The sequence below is a fragment of the Nerophis ophidion genome, linkage group LG18, assembly GCF_033978795.1.
Source record: "Nerophis ophidion isolate RoL-2023_Sa linkage group LG18, RoL_Noph_v1.0, whole genome shotgun sequence".
NCBI lineage: Eukaryota > Metazoa > Chordata > Actinopteri > Syngnathiformes > Syngnathidae > Nerophis > Nerophis ophidion.
In genome coordinates, this window is record NC_084628.1 from 23,445,132 (window position 1) to 23,461,072 (window position 15,941).

A 15,941-nucleotide genomic window follows, 5' to 3' on the forward strand; every position below is an offset into this window, starting at 1 on the left:
TAAAAATGCAGTAGTTTACCAAATTATCTTTTATCAACATTTTTAATACATTATCTTTTCAAAACTTTTTTAATACATTATCTATAAAAAACAAGTACATTCATAAGAAAATATTTTATTTTATCGATGTATGTTATCTTTTAAAAACATGTCAGTTTCATGTGTAATCATTGAAAAACATCTTCATTTAATACGTCATTTTTTATAAACATATTACTTTAGTACGTTAACTTAGTTTATAAGCCATATTTTAAAACAGGTTAGTTTAGTACGATTTGTTTTAAAAATGCGTTTATTTTGTTATCTTTGATGAGCACGTTGCTTCAGTATGTTATCTTTAAAAACATGGTTAATAAGCCATAATTTAAAACACCTTAGTTTAAAGTTTTATCTTTAATAAACAAGTTAGTTTAATACTTTATCTTTTAAAAACATGTTAAATTTGTTATTTTTTGAAAACACGTTTAATATGTAATTTTCTAAAAACACGTTCACTTACTACAATATATTTTATATTATAATATAAAATATATTATATTATATATATTATAATTACAATATATTATATTTCAAAACATGTTAGTTTAATAAGGCATATAATCAAACTTGTTAGTTTAAAACAATATCTTTTAAAAACACCTGAGTTCATTACGTTATCTTTTATGAACGTGTTAGTTTGATGTGTTATCTTTTAAAACACGTTAGTTTAATGAGTCATCTTTTATAAATTTTTAGTACATTATTTTTTACAAACAGCTTAGTTTATAAGCCATGTTTAAAACAATTTAGTTTATTACGATTAATTTTAAAATCGCGTTAGTTTAATTTGTTATCTTAAAAAAAAACGTGTTCAATACATTATTTTTTCAATACATGTTTAATATGTTATCTTTTAAATACCCGTTTAATACGTCATCTGTCAAAAACACTTGAATTCAATGCAATATATCTTATTAACGAGTCACTTTAGTACGTTATATTTTAAAAACATGTTAGATTAATGAGCCATACTTTAAAACCTGTTGGTTCAAAACGTTATCTAACATGATAAATGAGTTATCTTTTTAAAACAGCTTATGATATATTTTATGAACATATTAGTTTAATGTGTTATGACTTAAAATGTTAATTTAATAGGTCATTTTTTATAAACACGTTACTTTAGTACAGTATGTTGTATCTTAATAACAGCTTACTTTAAAAGGCATATTTTAAAAAAGGTTAGTTTAATACGATTTATTTTAATGCGTTAGTTTTAATATGTTCTCTTAATACGATTTATTTTAATGCGTTAGTTTTAATATGTTCTCTTTTGTACACGCCTTTTTTGTAAGTTATTTTTAAAAATATTTTGAAACATCCTAATTTAATATTTTTTTGTTACTTTGTTACAATATATTTTATTAATGCTTTACTTTAGTGTGTCATCTTTTATAAACATTTTAGCTTAATAAACCATATTTTAAAACATGTTACTGTTTCCTGTTAACACGTTCATACAACACTTCATCTTTTATAAACACGTTACTCAAGTATGTGATCTTTCAAACATGTTAGTTTTATGACCTTTCTTTTAAAACATCTTTAATACGTCATCTTTTATAAACACGTTACTTAAACGCATTATCTTTTGAAATAGCTTAGTTTTGGGCCGTATTTTAAAACAGGTCAATGATTTATTTTAAAAATGTTTTCGTTTAAAATGTTATTTATAACACAATACTTAAGTACGTTATCTTTTAAAATAGCTTAGTTTATAGGCCATATTTTAAAACAGGTCAATGATTTATTTAAAAAATGTTTTAAGTTTAAAATGTTATAATTTATAATCACAAGAGTTAATTATGTTATCTTTTAAAACATGTTAGTTTAATGCTTCATCTTTTCTAAACATGTTATTTAGGAATATTATCTTTTTAAACAGTTTAGTTTATAAGCCATATTTTAAAACAGGTTAGTTTACTACAATTTTAATTTTAAACCCAGTTTGATATGTCATCGGTCATAAACATGATACTTTAGTACATTATCTTTTAAAAGATGCTAGTGTGTGAATGTGAGTGTGAAAGTTGTCTATCTGTGTTGGCCCTGCGATGAGGTGGCGACTTGTCCAGGGTGTACCCCGCCTTCCGCCCGATTGTAGCTGAGATAGGCGCCAGCGCCCCCCGCGACCCCAAAAGGGAATAATAAGCGGTAGAAAATGGATGGATTTTAAAATGGTTTAGTTTGATACAATTTATTTTACAAACACCTTAGTTTAATATGTTATCTTTTATAAACACGTTAGTTTAATACGTCATATTTGATAAACACAATGCTTTAGTGCGTTATTTCTTAAGAGATGCTCGTTTAATGAGCCATATTTTAAAACCTGTTAGTTTAATAAGTTATCTTTTATAAACACGTTACAAAAGTACAGTACATTATCTTTTAAAACAGCTTAGTTTATAACCCATTTTTTTTAAACGGGTTAGTTTGATACCATTTGTTTTAGAAACACATTAGTATGTTATCTTTTATAAAACGCGTTACTTAAGTACGTTATCGATTAAAACAGGTCAGTTTATAAGCCATATTTTAAAACAGGTTAGTTTGATACGATTTATTTTAGAAACACCTTAGTTCAGTATGTTATATTTTATAAAAAACATTACTTAAGTAGGTTATCTTTTAAAACAGCCCAGTTTATAAGCCATATAATATAAAACATGTTTATTATGAGTTCTTTAAAAACGTGTTAGTCTAATACGTTGTCTTTTATAAACACGATGCTTTAGTACGTTATCTTTTAAAAGATGCAAGTTTAACGAGCCATTAGGGGTGTAACGGTACGTGTATTTGTATTGAACCGTTTCGGTACGGGAGTTTCGGTTCGGTTCGGCGGTGTACCGAACAACACGGACATATAAAGTAGCGCACCGCACGTTGTGTAAACAATGCACACCGAGGCACCATGAATTGATTTACGTGGACCCCGACTTTAACAAGTTGAAAAACTTATTCGGGTGTTACCATTTAGAGGTCAATTGTACGGAATATGTACTGTACTGTGCAATCTGCTAATAAAAGTTTCAATCAATCAAAAAAACAACAACACACGGCATGTTAGCAACGACCGGGCTATGATAGAATGACCACACCTCCTCTTTTCACGGGATATGTCCTCTTTGCGGAGATGTCCAGGTGGAGTTTCTTAAATGCCTCGAATGTCCGGCATTTTAAGTAAGAGTTGCGTGTATTTTCAATGTACGTTCAGGTTTAAGAAGGGGTTAAAAACAAACTAAAAAAGTGCTGCACGCAGCAACATTTGTTAGGGAGGGGCAGAGACAGAGAGAGCGAGAGAGTTATGATAAACGCGCATGTGTCGCCAGACTCTGCTTTTTACCAATAGATTTATCAGATTTTATTTTTTATTATCTATAGCAGGGGTGTCAAAAGTGTGCCCCAGAGGCCATTTGCGGCCCACAGCTAATGTTTTAAAGGCCCACGGCACATTCTAAAAATACTATTAAAATAAACAAAAACATAAACAAAAGTGAAATAAAAAAGCTTAAAGGCTAAATGTAATTTAGAAAAAGTTGCAACGTTGACTAATAAAACAAAGCTGTTTTTTTTTTTCAAACTATCATTGCTCAAAACATAATATTGAATCAAAATCAATGTTATTATGAATTATTGACCTATCCAAATTTCCGATTACTTCACATCAAATATTCCACTAAGAAAAATATTTTTGGTGGAAGATTTAGCAAATTTGTAATAATCAAAAAACATTTTTTTTTTTGTTTTCTTACTGTACCGAAAATTAACCGAACTGTGACCTCTGAACCGAGGTACGTACCGAACTGAAATCTTTGTGTACCGTTACACCCCTACGAGCCATATTTGAAAACCCCTAAGTTGAATACGTTATTCTTCATAAACACATGAGATTAAAGTGTTATCTTTTGAAAACACCTTTTATACCTTTTATAAATGTGATACCTTACCGTTATTTTTTAAAACACATCTTAGTTTATAAACCATTTATTAAAAGGTCATCTGGAAAGTTTAATAAGTCGTCTACACTTTTCCAAGTACCAAAGTCGGGAACTTGGCGGACCTGGTTTGGCTCGCAGAGAAAAGTGCGTGGGCGTGCGAGTCCTAAAATATGAAGTGGCCAACGTTATCAGGAAGTGGCTTCATGATTACGAGAAGAGGCGTTTACAGACAGGCAGCGTGTTTTTCGCGTACACAGACAGCCAGCATAAACACCTTTTTGGAGCCGGTCCATGTTTCGTGCTGTTGACTTGCTGATGTTGCAATAGCTGGGAATGTTTGCAGATGGAAAATAAGCTAATGAGGTCATGAACTAGCAATAGCATGGTGATAAACGACAGAAGTAACTTAAGTCGGGTTAAAGATGGCTCCCGTTTGTTTTTACACGACTTTGGCCCATGATTGTGCGTTCTGCGAGACAAATGAGCCATGCAGGACCTAGGCACTGATGGCTTTATCGGCCCGGAGACGCAGCCAGGGCCGCATTCCTGCCCAGGACCCGGACCCGGGCAGTCCGGTAGAGCAAGAGACGTGTTTACCATGGCAACAAAGGTTACATATTTGCGCGTCAGATAAGACGTGTTGGCTCCTGCGCTGGCGCTCTTATTTTGAGAGTTTTGTTTTGAATGCAGCATTGTTTTGGTTTCTTTTCAGCCCGTCAACAACACTATCACATGCAGGGGACGAACGCACCGTAGCTTAGCTGGGCGCTAACAATGGCGGCCGCTAGTTACCGTTAGCGCAGGGGTTGCTGCTGCACTTGTTGTTCTTCATCTCGCAGTTGGAGCCGGCGTACCCAAGCGGGCAGAGACAGGTGTAACCTCCTCCGGCGCTCTCCCTGCAGGTGCCACCGTTAAAACATGGCTCGTCCACGCACAGCATGGCGCCGATCTCACAGTTCTTGCCCCTGAAGCCTTGAGGACAGGCGCACGAGTAGCCGCCGACTAAATCCTGGAGGGCAGACCAGAAGGTTTCTGACACCGGCGAGGCGAAACAGACGCCGGCGGGGGGCGCCGACTTACCCTGCAGCTGGCGCCGTTCCTGCAGGGGTTGCTATCGCACTCGTTGGTTTGGACCTCGCAGTCCTTGCCCGTGAACCCGGGCTTGCACGTGCACGTGTAGCTGCCCTGGCCCGTGTTGGTGCACGCCGCCTCGTTCTGACACGGCTTGTGGTTGGTGCAGTAGTTGAGGTCTGGGGGTGAAGAAGAGAGGTCAGAAGACGGGCGCCATGAGGGAAACGCCGCGACAAGGCGTGCAGACTCACCTTGGTCGCAGTACAGGCCTCCCCAGCCCTCCTTGCAGTTGCACTGCCACGGCTGCTGGCAGGTGCCATGCAGGCATCCCGGGTGGCGGTCGCACTCGTCGCAGCGCTCGCCCTGCCAGCCCTGCCGACACACGCACTCGCCGGGCTCCTCGCAGTAGCCGTGCTCGCCGCTGCAGCCCGCCGCACACACGGCTGGTGGGAGTCAGGGAAGAGAGAAGTTGAGTCCGCTTAGGAGCACACAACAAGCCCCTCCCTCTGGGGGCCTCACAGGCACACACACACACGCGCGCGCACACACACACACACGCACGCACACAAACACACGCACACACACACACACACACACACACACACACACACACACACACACACACACACACACACACACACGCACGACACACACACACACTGGTGCTTGTTAAGCAGCTGGCCCACACAACAAAAGCGACACATGCCGTCTCTTTTCACGCAAGGCAGCGCTCATTAAGCTCCAGCGCGTGTCCCCGTTCAGGCGGGCAGGCTCGGGGGCAGCCCCCGGCCCGGGAGAGTGTATGTGTGGGGAGGCGGGGCGGAACAAAAGACAACAACACACACCGAGTGAAGCAGCAGGCTGAGGGCCGCGTTGACGACTGCTGTAAGAAATGTCCACCTTGAAGGACAATTATGCTAATGCTAAGTCTGCTAAACTAATTCATAGAACACATACCTAATAAATATCTATTCGTTGTTTACTTTTTGCACAAATAGAAATACAATCCAAAAACAATTTGGTTTGCTAAAAAATGAAAAATACATCAAAAAGGCAAAAACTTGAGAAGATGTTCAATATTATAATAATAACACAAATTGTTGACTTTGCATGTGCCTTTGTTTTAGTATGATTCGGTATTAGGCGAATATTTTCATCCCCAAAATTGTCCCAGTTTTAGTACATGGATGCTTTAAAAAAAATTTAAATACAAGTGATAATAAATGTATTTCTGTACGTGAAAGCAGACTTAGTCTCTACAAAATTTTTCCAGTGTTAATATTTAGTGTTGGTGACACAGCCTCTGGATTCGTATTATTTCTTGGGGTGGAAAATTGTTTTGCTTTTCGATTCAGTTTTTAAACAGACCTTTTGGAACAGATAAACACTTTATTATTTTTTAAGCCTATTTTATCCATTTAAATACATGAAAAATATAACAAATATTACCATGCATCCTCTCATTTTTTTGTGGTCATGCAAGGAAAAAAACTATTATTATTATTTGTTTAATTATTGTATTACTATTGGTAATGGTAATATCATTTCTTATATTTTTTTATTTCATAATATTAATTGTATTTTTTTTTTATTAATTGTATTGTTATGTTTTGTTATATTGTATTAATATGAATCATCATTACATTATTTGTTTTATTTTTGTATGTTCAATATTATAATAATAACAAATAGTTGTCTTTTCATGTACTTTGGTTTTAGGCCAATATTTTCATCCCACAAAATTGCCCGTTGGTGCTTTGAAAAAAAAAAGGTACAAGTAAAAATAAATTTTTTTTCTGCACCTATAACTAAACTTAGTCTCTACAAAATGTGTCCAGTGTTAATATTTAGTGTTGGTGGCGCAGCCTTTGGATTCGCATTATTTCTTGTGGTGGAAAATTGTTTTGCTTTTCGATTCAGTTTTTAAACAAACATTTTGAAACAGAAGAACACTTTATTACCGTTTTCAAGCCTATTTTATCCATCTAAATATATGGAAAATACAAGTATTATCGTGCATCTTCTAATTTTTTTGTGGTCATCCATGGAAAAAAGTGTATTATTATTATTAGTTTTATTATTTTTACCACTATTATTAATGGTAGTATAATTTCTTGTATTTTTCATTTCATATTATTAATTGTATTATTTACAAAAAAAAATATTAATGGTATTGTTATGTTTTGTTATTTTGTATTAATATGAATCGTCATTTTTTTATTTTTGTATGTTGAATATTATAATAACACAAACAGTTGTCTTTGCATGTACCTTGGTTTTAGTATGATTTGGTTTTAGGCGAATATTTTCATCCCAGAAAGTTGCCCCAGTTTTAGTACGTTGGTTCTTTGAAAAAATAAAAATAAAAGTACAAGTGATTATAAATGTATTTCTGCACGCAAAACCAGACTTAGTCTCTACAAAATGTGTCCAGTGTTAATATTTAGTGTAAGTGAAGCAGCCTTTGCAGTCATATTATTTTTGGGGTCGAAAATTGTTTTGCTTTTCGATTCAGTTTTTGAACAAACCTTTTGGAACAGATGAACACGTTATAACCTTTTTCAAGCCTATTTTATCTATCTAAATATATAGAAAATACAACAAATATTACCCTGCATCCTCTCATTTTTTTGTGGTCATACAAGGAAAAAGGTGTATTATTATTTTTTGTTTTATTGTTGTTTTACTATTATTAATGGTAGTATCCTTTCTTGTATTTTTCATTTGATATTATTAATTGTAATATTTTTTTAATTAATGGTATTATGTTTTGTTATTTTGTATTAATATGAATCTTCATTATAGTATTTGTTTTATTTTTGTATGTTCGTTATTATAATAACACAAATAGTACGTTGGTTCTCTAAAAAAATAAAAATACAAGTACAAGTGATAATAAATGTATTACTGCACGTATAACTAGACTAAATCTCTATTAAATGTGTCCAGTCTTAATATTTAGTGTTGGTGACACAGCCTTTGCATTCATATTATTTCTTTGGTTTGGGCTGGAAAATTGTTTTGCTTTTCGATTCAGTTTTTGAAGAAACCTTTTGGAACAGATGAACACGTTATTACCTTTTTCAAGCCTATTTTATCCATTTAAATATATGGAAAATATAACAAATATTACCCTGCATACTCTCAGGAAAAAAAGCGTATTATATTTGTTTTATTATTTTATTACTATCATTAATGGTAGCATCATATCTTATATGTTTTATTTCATATTATTAATTATATTATGTATTTATTTTTTTATTAATTGTGAATTATATTAAGTGACGTAAATTATTATTATATAGCGCTTTTTCTCTAGTGACTCAAAGCACTTGACATTGTGAAACACAATATCTAAGTTACATTTTTAAACACAGTGTGGGTGGCACTGGGAGCAGGTGGGTCAAGTGTCTTCCCAAGGACACAACAGCAGTAACTAGGTTGGCAGAAGCGGGGCTCAAACCTGGAACCCTCAAGTTGCTGGAACGGCCACTCGACCAACCGAGCCATACCGCTCCAATTTTATTTTGTATTAATATGAATTGTCATTACCGTATTTCCTTAAATTGCCGCCGGGGCTCTAATCAATTTCAAACCTCTTCTCACTCCTACGCTTACCAAAGGCATGCGGTAAAAGTAAGCATGCACTAATTATTTTAAAACCGCTTCTCACTACGGCACTTACCAGATGCATGCAGTAAAAATTGGCGTGTGATGTAAGCTTGGACCTTAAATCATACTGAATAGCTCTGAGTCTTCTTTCCTTTATGCGATTTCAAATTACCGGTTTTGAAATCAGCTTCCTACATTTTGAATATGATGACAGGGGACGTGTCACTCGTGACGTCACGAGTTTGACCAGGCGGTAATACTAAGCATGCTGTCACGCCAAATTTCTTCCCCCCTATAAGCACCTTCCCCCCCATTTACTTCCCGGGTCATGATTAATACAGATGTTTTATTATAAAAATATAACGCTAGATTATAAGAATACAGACGTTTTGTTAACGCTATATTTAAAAAAATTAAAAGTAAAATTAAAAAAACAATTTACAAAGACAAGCTATGGGATGACGCATTTACTTCCGGGGTCACGTTTCCGCTTACGTCATCCCATAGCTTGTGTTTGTAAATAGTTTTTTTAATTCTTATTTTATTTCTTTATAATATAGGGTTAACAAAACGTCTGTATTTTTATAATATAGCATTATATTTTTATAATATAGCGTTAAAGGCCTACTGAAACCCACTACTACCCACAACGCAGTCTGATAGTTTATATATCAATTATGAAATATTAACATGGCAACACATCCCAAAACGGCCTTTTTTAGTTTAATAAATTATAATTTTAAATTTCCCGGAGTTTCGTCTTCGAAACGTCGTGTAATGATGACGTGTACACAAGACGTCACAGGTTTTTAGGAAGTATGAGCGCTGCGCACACACACAGCTAAATGTCGTCTGCTTTAACGGCATTATTACACAGTGTTTTGGGACATCTGTGTTGCTGAATCTTTTGCAATTTGTTCGATTAATATTGGAGGAGTGACAGTAGAAAGATGGAGTTGGGAAACTTTAGCCTTTAGCCACACAAACACACAGTGATTCCTTGTTTAAAATTCTTGGAGGTGAAACTTTCCTATGGATCAGAGCGCGGTCAAACGTACATGGATCCCGACCACATGTCAACCAGCAGGTTTCGGTGAGAAAATTGTGGTTAAAAAGTCAGTTCTTACCGGAGAAAAGCTGAGCTTGTGCCGTCCATAGCTGCCATCGACTCGCCTGAGACACTACGCGTCAAGACACCCGTGGAGACACCCTTCCGACTATCAAGTAATATTAAACTCACTAAAACAGTAGCAATACAATAGAAAGATAAGGGATTCCCCAGAATTAACCTAGTAAATGTGTCTAAAAACATCGGGATCCGTCCCAATGCAATCGCGTCTTTTTTTTTTCAAGTCCGTCGCTGTCAATATCCTCAAGCACGAATCTTTCATTTCATCCTCGCTCAAATTAATGGGGAAATTGTAGTTTTCTCGGTCCGAATAGCAATTTTTGTTGGAGGCTCCCATTAAAAACAATGTGAATATGTGAGGAGCCATCAAACATGTGACGTCATCGTCTGCGACTTCCGGTAGAGGCAGGGCATTTCTCTTTGCACCGAAAGTTGCGAACTTTATCGTGGATGTTCTCTACTAAATCCTTTCAGCAAAAATATGGCAATATCGCGAAATGATCAAGTATGACACATAGAATGGACCTGCTATCCCTGTTTAAATAAGAAAATCTCATTTCAGTAGGCCTTAAATATTTAGTGTTGACGACTGGTTGACTTAACAATTTCATGGACGCTGGATAAAAACACCCCCACCACCACCCTAAAGGAACGTTACCCGAAAAAAGGGAGGGAAGGCCGGCGTATTTGGGCGCAGACTCACGGTCAGAGCAGTAGTCGCCCGTCCAGCCCACGTGGCAGCGGCGTCGGCCATCTTGGTCGCAGGTGAAGTGTCCGAAAGTGTCGTTGCGAGGTCGGCAGTAGGCGGAGCAGGCGTTGCCATGGTAATGGTCGTTGCACACCACGTGGTACGAGTAGCGCAGCTCGCTCTGCTCGCCGAAGTGCACGTCCTGCGACCACTCCGCGCCCACCGCCAGTTTGCGGCGCGTCGCCAGCCGGCTGATGAGGTTGTTTGGCTTCGCTGAGAAGGACATGCGCAGTGAGCCAGAGCCCACATAATACAGCAGGTGGCGCCACCTGGAGGTGAATATGAGCGTTGCAGCAATCCTACCTGTTGAGTCGAGTCCGGATGACTCAGATTTCCAGGCCTCGATGATCAAAGAGAATGTTCCCTGGGGGGTAGGACACAGGTCAATAAGTGTGTTTTTTTGTTTTTGGGTGGGAGAGGGGTAGCTGTGGTCACCTACTGGCCACTTGAAGTGCCCAAAATATGACACTTGGATTATATTTGTATACAACTTGCTCAAACACCTAGCCTACCAGCATTAGCATGCTAACATTCGTAGCGTATCAACATTTATGACACTGAGGCTTATACCTGCTAAATTAGCTAACAAACAGCTAGCATGCTAATGTTAGCATGCTAAAAAACGAACTGCGGCAAGTACTGACATATATTACTCTGCGACGTATACTGGAAAAAAAAAATTAAAAAAGCTAACACGCTGACGCTAGCATGCGCCAAGTACCAAAAATATGACACTGGTGTATACTTACAAAAATTTGCTCGAAAGGATAGCATGCTAACAGGTAAAAAAAAAAATATTTTACACTAAGGTGTTTACCTGCAAATTTGCCCCCCCAAAAAAAAGTGTGCTAATGTTAGCATGCTAAAATACTAACTGGGGCGTACGGACAGGTCAATGAGTGTGTTTTTTTGGAGGGGGGGTGGTCGCTGTGGTCACCTACCGGCCACTTGATGTAACCAAAGTATGACACTAGTGTATACCTATACAGTTTGCTCAAACACCTAGCCTACCAGCGTTAGCATGCTAACAAGTAAAATTTGTCACATATCAACATTTTTGACGCTGAGGTGTATACCTGCTAAATTAGCTAACAAAAAGCTAGCATGCTAATGTTAGCATGCTAAAAAACAAACTGCGGCAAGTACTAAAATATATTACTCTGACGTATACCTGAAAATTGTTTTTAAAAAATGCAAACACGCAAAGCTAGCATACGCCAAGTACCAAAATATGACACAGGTGTATACTTACACAAATTTGCTAGAAGGGATAGCATGCTAACAGGTAGCATTCATCAAGTAAAAAAAATGTTACACTAATGTATACCTGCAAATTTGCCCCCCCAAAAAATAGCATGCTAACTTGCGATATGAAAAGTGATAAAGTGATATAACCAATGTAAACAGACATGGACAGTCATTGACGGCATACAGAAATAATAATAAGATGACACAATAGTGTTGTCATTTTTATCGTTTGTCCCTGATAAAGTTGCCAAATAATAGAATGATGAATGACATATTATGCAATTAGCATTAGCATGCTAACAGGTAGCATTCATCAAGTAAAAAAATATTTTTCACTAAGGTGTATACCTGCAAACTTGCCCCCAAAAAGATAGCATGCTAACTCGCGATATGAAAAGTGATATAATCCATGTAAACACACATGGACAGTCATTGACGGAATACCAAAATAATAATAAGATGACACAATGGTGTTGTCATTTTTATCGTTTGTCCCTGATAAAAGTTGACAAAATAATAGAATGATAAATGACAGAATATGCCATTAGCGTTAGCATGCTAACAGGTAGCATTTGTCAAGTAAAAAAATATTTTACACTTAGGTGTATACCTGCATATTTGCCCACAAAAAGATAGCATGCTAACTCGCGATAAGAAAAGTCATATAATCCATGTAAACACACAAGTACAGTCATTGACAGTGTACAAAAATAATAATAAAATGACACAATGAATGGTGTTGTCATTTTTAACGTTAGTCCCTGATAAAAGTTGACAAAATAATAGAATGATAAATGACACAATATGCAATTAGTGTTAGCATGCTAACAGGTAGCATTTGTCAAGTAAAAAAAATATTTCACACTAAGGTGTATACCTGCATATTTTCCCCCCAAAAAGCTAGCATGCTAATGTTAGCATGCTAAAATATTAACTGGGGGGTCGGACATGTCAATGAGTGTGGGGTTTTTTTGGAGGGGGTGCGGGGGGGCGTCGGTGGTCACCTACCGGCCACTTGAAGGCGAAGGGCACCCTGGTGGGCGCGCTCCCGCTGATGGACTCGGCGTCCGCGCCAAAGATCTCGGTGAGCGCGGTCCCGTACGTGCACGGAGGCTCCGGGCTGATGACGTCCTGGGAGTGCTTGAGGCACACCCGGAAAAAGACGTGACAGTCCCGGGAGGGCTGGCGGCACAAGGCCCGCTGGCTGGTGAACGCGTCGATCTTCAGCTCGAACACGCCGGAGGACATCGCCTGTTGGGGGGAAGAGAGGGAGGGATGGGGGCAGGGGGAGCATCGACCGGTAAAAAATAAATACATAAAGAAAAAACGTCACCCGGTTACGGTAGGAAGAGAAAGAGGGGAGAGGGCCCGCCGCGCGTAAAAGCGCACGGAGGACTCACCGTGCGCGTCGCGAGCAGCAGCAGCAGCAGCAGACACGGCGGCGGGAAACGGCGCGTCATGGCGGGTCCGCTCGGAGGAGATGACGGACGGGAGCAAAAGTCCGAACGCAGGACTTCAAAGAGTCAAGTGGCGTGCATGCGCGCTCCCGACGGGAGAGAGAGTTGTTTGCACGGGGAGAGCAAAGATCGTGTCAGCGAGGTTTTGAACTGTGCACTGAGAGGAGCGCGCACTGGCGCGCTTTTATAGCGGGGAGGGAGCGGGGGGGTGTCGAGGGGGCGGTAGGCGGCACACTGGAAGAAATGTCCACCTTGAAGGACAATTATGTTAATGCTAAGTCTGCCCAACTAGTTCACAGCACACACACATAAAATACATATCTATTCTATATCTATATATATATTTCTGCACGGAAAAGTAGACTTAGTCCCTACAAAATGTGTCCAGTGTTGATATTTGGTGTTGGTTCCTATTATTTCTTGTAGTGGGAAATTGTTTTGCTTTGCAATGCAGTTTTTAATCAAACCTTTTGGAAACAGATGCACACTTTCTAACCTTTTTTAAGCCTATTTTGATCAATTTAAATAAATGAAAAGACAACAAATATTACCCTTCATCCTCTAATTTTTTTGTGGCCCTCCTTTATCTATATTATTGTTTTATTATTGTATTACTATTATTAATTGTCGTACCATTTCTTATATATTTTTTTAAATGTAATATTATCAATCGTATTGTATTTTGTATTAATATTAATTGCCCTGCGACGAGGTGGCGGCTTGTCCACGGTGTACCCTGCCTCCGCCCGAATGCAGCTGGGATAGGCTCCAGCACCCCCGAGACCCCGAAAGGGACAAGCGGTAGGAAATGGATGTATGGATAATAACCCAATAATATAAATAATAAATAAATAAAACAAATAACATAATGACAATTAATATTAATCCATCCATCCATTTTCTACCGCTTGTCCCTTTCGGGGTCGCTGGAGCCTATCTCAGTTTCATTCGGGCGGAAGGCGGGGACGCGGGGTAAACCCTGTTTATTATTTTATTACCATTAATAGGGATAAGCGGTAGAAAATGGATGGATGGATGGATGTAATTATTCTATTTGTTTAATTATATTATTGTTTTATTATTTTCTATTACTATTATTAAGTGTTTTGTTATTTTTAGTATTATAATTGTAATTATAATGTTTGATTTCTTATTCCTATTAATATTACTTGTAATTGTATTATTTGTTTGATTATTTTCTATTCATATTATTAATTGTATTGGTATGGTCACAAAGTGAAATGTGACAACCATTGAAATGTATGTGAGGACATTTCTTTTTAAAGTGTGCTCCTGCGTGTGCGTGTGTGATGGTGGAGGGTGGGGGCGGGGGGATCCTGTTTTGATTCGCTTTCACCATCCACACACGGACGCACGCGCACACTATATGGAACAAACTGCCAGGTGACATAGGACCAAATGCTCCTTTTGCTAACACCCCCCCCCCCCCCGCCCCCTCCCACCCACGAAAACACGCACACACACACACAAACACAGGCACACAGTGTGAATGAAACATCAGTTTATGAATAAGGTCGGCAGCATTTAAAGTGCATTTCTGGTGACGTCACAACACGCACATGATGTCAGCAGATGTAATAAAAATAAAAATAAAAACGAGAAAAAAAGTTATCCTGTCTTTTTGGCGCCGAGACTAGCCACGCCCCCAATTGTTATTCTTAACGAGGCCAGCGCGTGCCTCCTCCTCGGGACCCCCCCTCCCCCCTCCACCCACCCCACGCGACACAAGGCACGCTTCTTCCGCGCGCGTGCGTGCGCGTGCGTGCACCACCACAGCGACGTCACATTTAGATGTAGGCAGACAGCTCGCGATCGATGTAGCGGAAAAGCACTTTTAGGGCCTCGAGGAGTCCTCAATGCAGGGTGCGTGCACGCGCACGTATTGATCGCGCGCCATCTGCCCGCATTGATCGCGCAGGAGACGCGCGCACGCCACGCGCCCTCATCTGCACGCGCAAGACATCACACGTGCCCAAACGGCGCAAGCTTTTGTGGAGGCGCGAAGGGGCGCCGCGTGCCGCTCTGAGGTGTCGGGAGTGGGCGTGGCAATATGCAAGAGCGCGCGTGGGAAAGTCTGCCAGAGTGTGAGAGTCATAAACGTGAGAGGCGCGAGGATTCGCACCTGCGCACAGACGAGCAAACGGCTCATGGCTCTCATGTCACGTCTAAGCCCCGCCCCCCGCGTGTGCCTCCGACTTGGCCTCAACTTACCTTACCTTTCCTTAACTTATTTCTTTATTTCGGCCTCTGTCACAAAGTTGCTATCTTTACGGCTAGTCACCCCCCCTCCCCCCTACACAGTGCAGTTGACCCAATATTACCAAAATTCAAAATAATAATGAGTAAAAGTGTTTTGTTTGATGCTTTTCAGAGTAAAATGTACCAAAACAGAATGCAAAGTGTCAACTTTTGTAGGGGGGGGCATCATGAAGCAGAATATTTTCATAATTCATGTTAATCAATTGATTATTGATTCATAATGTATATTTTAATGATGACTATCATTGATCAGCATCTTTTCCTTGAGATCGATTATATCAGGGGTCACCAACGCTGTGCCCACGGGCACCAGATAGCCCGTAAGGACCAGATGAGTAGCCCGCTGGCCTGTTCTAAAAATAGCTAAAATAGCAACACTTACCAGTGAGCTGCCTCTATTTTTTAAATTTTATTTA

At 38.7% G+C, this 15,941-nt stretch overlaps 1 protein-coding gene across 1 annotated transcript in view; it reads right to left on the reverse strand.

The window, feature by feature from the left end:
* The window catches only part of dlc (deltaC), a 60,371-nt gene extending 46,979 nt beyond the window's left edge, over positions 1 to 13,392 (reverse strand). The window contains exons 1-7 of the mRNA XM_061877735.1: positions 13,189 to 13,392; positions 12,797 to 13,039; positions 10,844 to 10,904; positions 10,496 to 10,753; positions 5,303 to 5,494; positions 5,061 to 5,230; positions 4,773 to 4,989 (exon numbers count right to left, since the gene is read on the reverse strand). Coding sequence (XP_061733719.1) covers positions 4,773 to 4,989; positions 5,061 to 5,230; positions 5,303 to 5,494; positions 10,496 to 10,753; positions 10,844 to 10,904; positions 12,797 to 13,039; positions 13,189 to 13,248 — 1,201 coding nt within the window. The 5' untranslated portion in view covers positions 13,249 to 13,392. The remainder of the gene's footprint in view (positions 1 to 4,772; positions 4,990 to 5,060; positions 5,231 to 5,302; positions 5,495 to 10,495; positions 10,754 to 10,843; positions 10,905 to 12,796; positions 13,040 to 13,188) is intronic.
* Between the last annotated feature and the right edge of the window lie 2,549 nt (positions 13,393 to 15,941).